This window comes from Polistes canadensis, unplaced genomic scaffold (assembly GCF_001313835.1).
Source record: "Polistes canadensis isolate GaletaPanama2010 unplaced genomic scaffold, ASM131383v1 scaffold_295, whole genome shotgun sequence".
NCBI lineage: Eukaryota > Metazoa > Arthropoda > Insecta > Hymenoptera > Vespidae > Polistes > Polistes canadensis.
This window is the reverse complement of record NW_014569842.1, coordinates 175531-186043: the sequence shown is the minus strand read 5'-3', so window position 1 is coordinate 186043 and position 10513 is coordinate 175531. Positions and strand designations below refer to the sequence as shown.

The 10513-nt window shown below is 32.7% G+C and overlaps 2 protein-coding genes across 8 annotated transcripts; one reads left to right on the top strand and one right to left on the bottom strand.

Annotated features, from left to right (window-relative positions):
* The first annotated feature begins 979 nt into the window (after window positions 1-979).
* On the top strand, window positions 980-3843 carry LOC106791311 (translation initiation factor eIF-2B subunit epsilon). 3 transcript variants are annotated; one of them, XM_014756856.1, is made up of 3 exons: window positions 980-1338; window positions 1643-2416; window positions 2520-3843. In XM_014756856.1, the coding sequence occupies exons 2-3, from the start codon at window positions 1727-1729 to the stop codon at window positions 3747-3749; spliced, it is 1920 nt and encodes a 639-aa protein (XP_014612342.1). In that variant the 5' UTR covers window positions 980-1338; window positions 1643-1726; the 3' UTR covers window positions 3750-3843. The 3 variants fall into 3 exon arrangements, with proteins under 3 accessions (XP_014612342.1, XP_014612343.1, XP_014612344.1); XM_014756857.1 differs by having other exon boundaries at window positions 984-1338; window positions 1646-2416; XM_014756858.1 differs by lacking the exon at window positions 980-1338 and adding an exon at window positions 1441-1578 and having other exon boundaries at window positions 1646-2416.
* A 97-nt stretch (window positions 3844-3940) lies between these two features.
* On the bottom strand, window positions 3941-10308 carry LOC106791310 (rabphilin-3A-like). 5 transcript variants are annotated; one of them, XM_014756855.1, is made up of 12 exons: window positions 10014-10304; window positions 9810-9934; window positions 7568-7783; window positions 7331-7463; window positions 6537-7052; window positions 6216-6390; window positions 5780-6092; window positions 5521-5714; window positions 5109-5380; window positions 4885-5031; window positions 4356-4779; window positions 3941-4266 (listed from the first exon to the last, which is right to left on the bottom strand). In XM_014756855.1, the coding sequence occupies exons 3-12, from the start codon at window positions 7648-7650 to the stop codon at window positions 4139-4141; spliced, it is 2385 nt and encodes a 794-aa protein (XP_014612341.1). In that variant the 5' UTR covers window positions 7651-7783; window positions 9810-9934; window positions 10014-10304; the 3' UTR covers window positions 3941-4138. The 5 variants fall into 5 exon arrangements, 2 of the variants coding, with proteins under 2 accessions (XP_014612341.1, XP_014612339.1); XR_001382163.1 differs by having other exon boundaries at window positions 5776-6390; window positions 10014-10308; XR_001382164.1 differs by having other exon boundaries at window positions 5517-5714; window positions 5780-6390; window positions 10014-10308.
* Between the last annotated feature and the right edge of the window lie 205 nt (window positions 10309-10513).

Sequence of the window (10513 nt, the reverse complement as noted above, 5' to 3'; positions counted from 1 at the left end):
ATATAAGTAATATATTTTATTTTATCGTAGATAATATATATAGTATAGTTATATTGTAAGAAAATTTAAAATAATTATATTTAATTTTTAGTGTCTAAATACGTGTGTGCCTTCAGAAATGCGTTTTTTATACATATATATTTTAAAAAGTAGAAGAAAATCAAAACGAGTAGATGATAAATCCAACGATGATCACCTGTAACAAAAAGAAAACTATATTAATCATACAATCAAGCGATACAATAGCCTAACATACAAATCGTCCAGTTCGCAGAGATGCACTTTTCAACTGATTTTTTTATTTATTTTTATCGTTGTAATGAAATTAAATTTAAACGCGTGATTTTACATTTACATAAAATATATAAAAATAAAGAAATAGGGAAAGTACAAATATTAAGTTACTACAAAAAATAATATCTATTAATTATTATGAAATACTTTTAAGCTGCATTATATAGAAAAGAAAAATTGCAAATTTAGTAAAATACGATAAAAATGAAAAATTTTAAAGACGAAACGAGAAAAAAGAAATTACTTTAATATTTACCGAACGTTATTTAAGCTTAAAAATTTAATATTACGAAAATTTTAATATTTTTGACTCTAACCAACACATATGCAATATATATATATATATAACAATATTCTTTGATAGTATATATAGTATTGTACCGTCAGCGGTTTAAGTATCTACTATTTTCCAATGGTAGTTCCAGTGGTAACAAAAATAATACTGGGAAGATAAAAAAAGGAACTTGCGAGTTTCTATATACTTCACCACAAAAAAGTTGGCATAGAATCGCAACAGCAGAAAAAAATGAAAATATTTACCTATTGTTTTTACATTATGAACGATTAATTTATTTCTTTTCATTACCTTATAGGTTGTTACTTTGGAAATCAACTTTAAATATATCCCCTGCAAGTATATATTACCTTTACTTTCATTTTTTCCAAATGTGCTTGCGCTTTGAATTTGTGGTTGCGCATGTGTATAACATATCTCCCACTCATGACGTCGTCATTTCATAATTATTCAAAGTTTAATAATTACTTTCAACTAATTAACGATAAATAAAAAATAAAAAATATTTGATAAAATAAAGTTGTGCAAATAGTGAGTAAATAAGAGCACTTATTCATTTTTTTCTGCTGTTAAGGTTTCTTACCAGCGTTCCTGCGGTGTATCTCAATCATCCTCCTTGTGTAGAGCTCCATTGGTTTAACGTTTAAAGCGAAAAACAATTTAATTTATAATAAAAAAACTTGATAATTGTTTTAAAAAATATTGATAAAAATAGAAGACAATACTACCGATTCGCTTGAAGATTTAAGGTATCATTGACTGTTTTATTATTTATTTCTCGATTTTTCTTCAATCTTTTAATTTTGATAAAACTTTGAAGAGGGCGGAAAAAGAAAATTTTTACATCAATAACATTATTTTCGCATGTTAAATGTACTGCAATATAAAATGGGCCAATCGGATTTAATGTTTACCTCAAATTTTAAATAAATTCATTGAAGATAATAATAACGGGTGGAATTTAAGCAAATAATTTCCTGTTTGATTAGGTTAGGTTAAATTAAATTAACTTAGATTAGGTTAAGTTAGCTACATATGTTTGTCTATTTTCAGTAGAAATATGCTATTGGCATATGGATTTGATTTAGAAAATATTTCTATCTGATTTATAAGAGGTACAAAATTGTGAAGGAAAACATGGCTACAAAATTAAGGAAAAAGGATACTTTACAAGCTGTTGTGTTAACTGACGACTTTACAACAGCATTGACTCCAGTGCAGGATGTATTTCCAAGCATGTTATTACCAGTTTTAAATGTACCTTTGTTGGACTATCTTATAGAAACTTTAAAAATATCCAGAGTAGAAGAATTATTTTTGTATTGTAGCAGTCATATTGACTTGTTAAAAAAATATGTTAAAGAAAAAGAGTACGAAGATCTTATCATTAATTTAATTGTTTCTGATGGATGTAGATCTTTAGGTGATGCTCTCAGAGACATTGACACCAAATGCTTGATACGCGGTCATTTTATATTGATTAGAGGAAATGCATTTATAAATTATGATTTACGAAATTACTTAAATGTCCATTGCAAAAAAGAAAACATGGATAAGGGTGCAGCAATGACGATGCTACTTAGAAATGTTGGTAGTACCAACGACTCATTCTTAAGAGAAGAAACTGCTCTGGTAGTGTCAAACAAAGCCAATAATAAAATATTTTTTTATAAGAAACTGAAGAACGATGAGAAGAAAATTAAATTAGAGTTGAATTGGTTCTTGGATAATAGCGAAATTGATATTAGCACGTGTTTCATAGACACACATGTATATTTATGTTCACCCGCCGTACTTGTCTTATTTGCTGATAATTTTGACTTTCAAGTAAGTGAACAGTGTTCAATATTTATACATATATATGTACATATGGAAATATTTAATTATTATATTTTATCCCCTCTCTCTTTCTTTTTTTTATATCATACAGACAATGGAAGATTTTATTAAAGGTGTTTTAATGAACGAAGAAATACTAGGCGAACGAATTCATTATCAACAATTGAGTTCGGACAATTATAGTTTACCAATTACATCATGGAAAACATATTATACTCTAAGTCGTGATATTTTGCACAGACGTGGCTACCCGCATGCACCAGGAATGTTTGGTCCATTAAAAAACTTTGTTTCTATATCTCGAAGCAGCTATAAGCACAAAAGTGTTACTCTGGCTAAAGGTTGCACGTTAGAAAAAGATTGTTTAATCGGAGAAAACAGTACACTCGGACAAAAAAGCTTTATTACTAAATCTGTAATAGGCGATAATTGTTCGATAGATCGAGTGGCGATTATAAAAAATTCTTTTATTTTTTCCAACGTCAAAATAGGAAGCGGTTGTGAAATTACGGATAGTATAATTTTTTCTAACTGCGATATTAAGCAAAATGCTAAATTAGACGGATGTATATTAAATTCGGAAACGACCATTAATCCAGAAAAACTATATATTGATTCCATTCTAGAAATGAAAAATGGTAATTTAATAAATACAAAAATGTCGGATCAAGATGTCGACGAAAGATTGTTGTTTTTTAAAGATAATGAAGCTATAGAATATGATAGCGATTCAACGGATGAATCAAGTACGAACGAAAGCTCGCGACAATGTTCTCCGGTTCTCGATGACACGAGTTTATTTCTATCAGAAGTTATTGATAGTTTGTTAAGAGGTTTTCAAGATAAATTGAATTGTGATAATTTAATATTAGAAATAAATTCATCAAGATATGCATACAATGTTAACATGCGAGAAGTTACATATAATGTCATAAAAGCAATATTGATTTTGCCATCACACTATTTGGCTGAGACTAAAGTTCCGATTAATAATCAGAATTATTATAACAATTTAAAAGTTATGATACATTATTTTAAACCTATTATTTTGAATTACGTTAAAACTGAGCTAGCACAAGAAGATTGTTTACATGCTATAGAAGAAGTTGCTAGCATGACCCAAGAATTGTTACCGTATTTAAAAAATGTATTACATTTGTTTTATATTCTTGATATATTGTCTGAAGATAAAATTTTAGAATGGCATGAATCCAATGATGAAAATGATGATATTCAAATCAAAAAAGTAAAAAACGCAGTACAATCTTTTATCAATTGGTTACAAGAATCGGAAGATTCTTCTTCTTCTAAAACCGATTAAACACATAATTGTGCATACAAAGAAAAAATATGACTTCCATTATTATTTCACATATTTTGTAATACGATAAGTTGAATTACAAACAAAATGTATATACATTCGTATAATAAATGCATAATAATTTATATATATATAATATAATGATTTTAATATTCTGCTTGAAGGAAAAAAAGAAGAAGAGAAGGAATAAATTCGGTAAACTAACTATAATTATCTTTATTATACTTATTTTCAAAATACTTTGTAATATGCAATATAGACGTTGGTTCCTTAGGCAATACCTTTCAATGTGACTCAAACCTTTTATTGCCTCTTTAACGCGTCAACGTTGAGATCGGTATTTTCAACTTTTCTACAGAGTTCCATATGAATTGTGCCACTGAAAAATATTACTCTATTGGCATAAGAACTTCTGTTAAATTGTGCCAAGCGGGATGACGATAATCGGGAAATTTGATGACATCTATCCAATGTCGTAATCGTGCTCCTTTGCTATTGCATCCTAATGCAAGTCCTCCTAAATAAAATACCATAAACCAAAATCATATATCGATAATACGAAGAATTCGTACGGCAGTCGTGTCATTACTAAATGAACATTATTACCAAGATAATCATTACTCTTGCCGAAATCCTTGTCCCACATAGAGAGGCATAACGTGACTTTCATGAGGTCTGTTAATCGAATCCCAAAAACGAACTCTTCGTTCCACTCTGGGTTGAGAGTTTTCCATTTGACGCTCGTGCTGTACGAGCTGCGACCTACGGCCAGTTTCTTGCTGAGATATTTCTTCGTGTTGGTACGTCCGGGAGGATCGTGACCTCGTTGCTGTCGATTCTCGATCACATTCTCTACAAGGCATAGCTTCACAAATGGGTCAGAAAACCCGTTGTTGTCCATGGGCAAAAGATTCATAGCTTGATGAATAATAACCAGTAGGGCTCGTCGACGGGTACAGTAGCTCAGAGTTAGTTGTATTTGACCTCGGTTGCCTCGATGAAGATCCCAAGCCTCTTCTTCGTGACTCACCTAGAACAATGTTGGAATATGATGAAGTTATACATTGACTAACTAGCATTTTCTAAATAAATACTATTTATTTTATCTATGTTTCCAACGAATATACAAGCAGACCGGATAATGGTTTTGGAGGTTGATTTTGTAGTGCTTCGTCTGGAACGGTTCTAGTTCGTACAGGGGAAACCTCGCCTCCCCTAGAAAGTCTTCTCCCCAGGGGTCGTCTTGAAGTATCATGACATGTAAGGCTCTGCCACTCTTCATCTGTCGCGATCATTCAATCGTATTCTCATTAAAAATAAGAAAACTTTAATGATCACTGTAATTATCGTTACTCGTACATCGGCATCTCTCGAAACGTAGAAGTTCACCGTCTCGTTGAACACTGGATCTCGTGTCTTGTGAACAGTTTTCGTTCTTATTGGCTTGATATTTGTGCCCATTCCCATCGGCAGTATGGTGATTTTGCAAAATGGATCGGCGAGGTCGTGGATGTCCATAGGCTTTAATCCCAATGCTCGTTCCACTTTGCACTGGAGGCACTGAGCCACTGGGTCGTATAGCAAGGAGATTTCCAGAGTCCCAAAGCTTTCCTCCGTTTCTGACCTCCTCACTGAGTGATCCGGACAAATATACATATTCTTATCGTATCATGTAGATACAAGTTCTTATAATAATCTTTATTAAGATGTAAGAGTTATCAAGAGTCATCAGACTAGTAATAATTGAAAACAATAAATTCGAGATACCGACTTTCGATGTAATTCGACGTTTGCTTCCTTGGTGAGTCCGAGTGATGCACGTACCATGTGCTGATAGTTTGTTGATCGTTCGTCCGATTTGAGGAGGCATTCGCCTCGCATTCGGCATTTCTTTCGTGCATCCAAGCCTCTTCCAGAATTCGTTCCATCAGAGTGCTCGGTGTTATGGTCGACGGCGAATTCCGTCTACAAGAATGCGTCCAAGACGCCCGAGTCAAACCTCTACTCTGCCGAGCATCGTTACTACGTACCTGACTGATTGTACCTGAGAATCCTTACACCGATCGACAGAACCGCGAGAATCTTCGAGGTAGTTAGCCTGTTCGTCACCCTCATTTTCTAATTTGATCTCCTCGATTGGCGCATTGTCATCAATGGAATTGTCTCCACCACGTTGATCGGCTCTTAAATCACATGTACTTTTTTCATTCGTACGAGACGCGTTACGTAGAGTTGCTGCTGATGTGGATGACGATAAACGACTGCACTGCGAATAGATTGAAAATGTCGAAGATTTGTCCAACCTATCCATTGTTGTTGTCGAAGGACTCTCATCTCGATGGCCTGTAGGTGACGATCGATTATTCGATCGAGATTTCATTTTGAAAGAGCCACTTGCCGTCTGAGTATCGTAAGGAGTGATCTGTTGTTGTTGCTGTTTGGACAAATCATTGATATCTTGGATACCTTGCAAACTCGGAGAAGAAGAGGAACAACAGTTATTTGGGCCGATTAAACGTCGAGCAGCCTCCTCTTCCGATGAGGAATCCTGAACTTCGTTAGATTCCAAAGATTTGCAAGCACTGATGATTTTACAAGACGAATTCTGTGTCCTTTGACCCGCCCGGGACCAATCACGTTCCTACGCATACAAACAATTGATAATTAAACGGTGAACTTTTTTCACGTTTCATCTCTCTCTCTCTCTCTCTCTCTCTTTCTATCTCGTGCGCACATTCGATTATAAATAACAATTTAATGAATCTGATGTGAGTGACCGAAACGTACTTTTTTCTTCGGAAGGTCATGCTTCGGCATTCCTTTAAAGAACCAAGCTCCACTCTTTTTCCAAATCTCCCTGCTCTCAATACAAATACGACAAAGAAATATCTTTTGTGGATTATTCGACGTCCTCTGTACGATTCGTTGTATTGCAGTTCTTTTTGGTAGAGTCTCATTCGCTAACGTGTTACATGTAGTTGCAGATATAACTTCGGTATTGGTGGTGAGAGCTAATACATTAGGCGTATTTGCCTCTTTACCACATTTTTGGCAAACGTATTTCCTACAATCTTTGCAGAACGTTGGGGTGGCCCCTAAAACTGCACCGAATTTTTCGCCGCATAGGGCACAAGAGCAGACACAACGCGAACCACCGGAACATCGGTTACCACAATTTCTTCGTTCGTCCGATCGGCTGGAAGTGATTATGCGAACGTTGCGCTTCATGTCCTCCAATCTCTCAACCAGCCTGCCGATGCGTTTCTGCTCCGATAAATCTAACGCCTCCGCTCTTTGAATCACCTGGGGGAGAAGAAAGAAAAAAGAAAAAAAAATGACGAAGACACTTTTTATTTTATTATTTATCAGTGAAAAATATTTAAAAAAGAGAAGATTGAAAAAAAGCAAAACTATACGAAATAAAAATTGATATTTAATATTAGGGTTGACTCAGAAAGTTCGTGTCGATTTTTGTTAAAAGTATTAATAAGCACAAATTTGTCAAATAACTCAATGCATACAAAAAAAATTGTTTATTAAATTAATATTTTTTAATTAATTATGGATTTAAGATTGTTTACTTGTATAATTGTACGTCGTTCTTCTTCCGTCAATACGAAAGATTGGTTGGCACGGTTGTTACCACCAACGTTTGAATAATTGTTCCATCCTGAGTCCAAGTATCCTGTCTTTACTGACCAACCTGTTCGTAATCTGTATGATAAAAAAAGAAAAATTAATTAGTAATAATAAGTAATTAAAATATTATCGATCAAATGGATCGTTTTATTGGAAATAATTATTACAAAATAACTCACTTAGCTCTTAACGCCAAGTGTCGATCGTTTGGACAAACCCAACGTGTTCCTATACTCTGTGGTTCCCCCATGGTCATATCCATAATTGCGTTAATACGTTTTACACGCTTTATATCCCGGCTCACAAACACCGTACATACGTCATGGGAGAGGTTTGTTCCATCGAGCGATCGACGTACAAGATAGAAAGCACCGACGCGTCATGTTATCCTTCCTCTAAAAACAGGATATTTGTAAACGACGATCCATATTGTAATTTAAAAAAGAATCAAAAACATCAGTGGAAACACCAATAAATGACTCTGATCAGATAAACGTTAGCTTTATATCGATATTAAACTGATTTACTTTAAAATTATTTTTGAAAGATTATCATCGAAAATTCGAATTGAATATGATAAGCTCTTTTTAATATTTTCTTTCTATATGATCTATTAGAACTTTTGTAATTTTAAAATTTTACTGTATCAGGGAAATTATAGTCGAATTTGAAAGACTTTTTAACTGTGTAAAAAAGCTTTACAGGAAATCAAATGATATTAAAAGGTGAAGAATACAGGAAGGAAAGGAAGAGAGGAGAACTCAATTTTGAATAAACTCGATTAGTTAATGTCTTCACCAGGTAGATTGTTATATATAATACAGGGGAAATTATATAGATAGAAATAGATAACAACTTTTTACATCTCAGTAATTCTATCGCTCGTGATATTATAGAGAAATGTGTATTGGTATATGTTAGAAACTTCTTATTAAAGCCTACGTCTACTAAAATCGATATGATGATTCCTATAAGAAGTATTTTCTTCATATTTATATATACTTATTACTGTATATATTTATTATTATTATTATTATTATTATTATTATTTATATATATATATATATATATAAATTCTTGGCACATTATTAGAAAAATTAACGAACGAAAAAAAGAACAAAATTTTACTATAAATGATTAAAATGTACAAGAAAAAGTTATAAATAAATAAAAGAAGTTATTGCAATTCTATTAACAACAACAGCTGACAGCTGCTGTTAAGAAAATTATACGTATTTCATAGAATGTGTGTGTGTGTGTGTGTGAATTCTAATGAAAGCATATTTAGTATTTTAAGAATTTGCAAATAATTTTGATACTCGTTGCAAATAAAAGAAAAAGAAAAAAAGAAAATACGTAAATGAAGGAAAAATGTATAATTTTTTTATCAGGTCAGCTTGTTAAGATAGAAATTTCTGCTGTGTGACATTAAATACGAGTCTGTAAAAAGCGAATGCGACAGTATTACGTGCGTTGAAGGACGATCAATCGAAAGCTCATGACGCTGGCCGTCATTCTATGTATCCTACAGAGCTTGCACTTGAACGAAAGAGAGAAAGAGAAAGAGTTAAAGAGAGAAAGAGAGAGAGTGATAAAGAGTGAGAGAGATAAAAACGCGAGTATCGACTTTTCCTTGAAGAGTTGCTCGTATGCCCACGTCATAGCATGTTGCATGTGCAACAGTTGTGTTGCGGTTCTAAGTCATTTTAAGTATATATACTTATAAACTAAAAGAAAAAGGAAAAAAAAACTCGACGAAGCTGAAAGTATTGTCTTTCAAATATTAACAATAATACGGATATAGAGTTAAACTGAAGTTAATTTTATTCTTCTGAGCATGACAGCCTAACAAATTCGAACATTGTCTTCTTCTTTTTTTCTCATTTTTACAAACAATATCGACGTCAGATACCTTTTTTTACGTTCTTCCTAAATAATACTAATAATAATAATAATAATAAATTTATTCTTTCTTTCTTTAGAATATGTTCGTAGATTAACTAATAGTATAGGTCATGCGTAATCGATTTTCAAGAATAATTCATAAAGATATTTTTATAAGTATTAAGAGAAAATCGTTAAACGTATGATCAAACGAGATGAAAATAATTCTAAAATAAATATAAAATTATTATTTTACAAATATAATTGACAAAAGCGATATTAAAATAGACATAATCGATCGATACGTGTAAAAAAAAAAGAAAATATTATATATTATACATAAATCATTAAAACTGAATGAAATTAAAATCGAAATAGCAAGCAGATGTGACGATATGTTGAAAAAGGACTTCCCACATCCGTCCTTCTGATAAAGCATTTCTTATCAAAGTACATCTTTTTTATCGTTTTATTACCATATGACACTGGACTAGAATAAAATGTGCGTTTGTTAGGTCATGCAAAGAAAAAACTTACAAACGTCCAAGAATTTTGAAAGCGTTGATTGTTCGAGTCTTCTGGAAAACAGGCTTCTTCTTATTTTTCTTTTTCGTGGAAGATAAGGTGACAGCAGCCTTTTTTCGTGTTCACAGCTCGAAAAACTATCAACAATAAAATAAATGAAAAAGAAAAGTCCTGCAATGTAAAAGAAATAAATATAAAGAAAGATTTAATCGTAACCTTGAGCTAATTTGTAAAACGGTCAACAGGATCAACTCTGTTCCTCCGTACGGCTCATCATCGCACGCATCACTGCGGCATGAGGGCACTCCGAGGGTGAGAATGTAGGAAGAAGAGAAGGGAAAGAGTTATGGAGAAGGGAAAATGTGATGGGGAAGGGAAAGAGAGAGACCCTGGCCCCTCGCGCACTATCTATCACTCGACCTCATTATTGCTCACCTCACAAATAAATGTTTTCCTACTTTCTACAAACTATCTCCTTCTTGCTTTGGATTTTCAAGCTTCAGTATAGAACGCTATATACACTATGGTTTTAATTCTACACCTACGAAGGCAGGTGGCATTGTAATACATCAATGTGTAACACATTCTCTTAAATGTTACATATTAACAATATTATAACTCTACGTACTTTTTTCTTTTTGTAAAAGTTACTTCTAAGCTTCATTATTTCATAATGATCTTATTTATATTTATTGACAATTATTTTTAAGTAACAT

Coding starts and splice junctions, on each gene's coding strand:
- LOC106791311 (XM_014756856.1), top strand. CDS start 1,727: ATGGCTACAAAATTAAGGAAAAAGGATACTTTACAAGCTGTTGTGTTA. Junction 2,417..2,519: donor CTGATAATTTTGACTTTCAA/GTAAGTGAACAG, acceptor TATATCATACAG/ACAATGGAAGATTTTATTAA.
- LOC106791310 (XM_014756853.1), bottom strand. CDS start 7,650: ATGGATATGACCATGGGGGAACCACAGAGTATAGGAACACGTTGGGTT. Junction 6,391..6,536: donor ATGACCTTCCGAAGAAAAAA/GTACGTTTCGGT, acceptor TTGTATGCGTAG/GAACGTGATTGGTCCCGGGC. Junction 4,780..4,884: donor ACCTCCAAAACCATTATCCG/GTCTGCTTGTAT, acceptor ACATTGTTCTAG/GTGAGTCACGAAGAAGAGGC.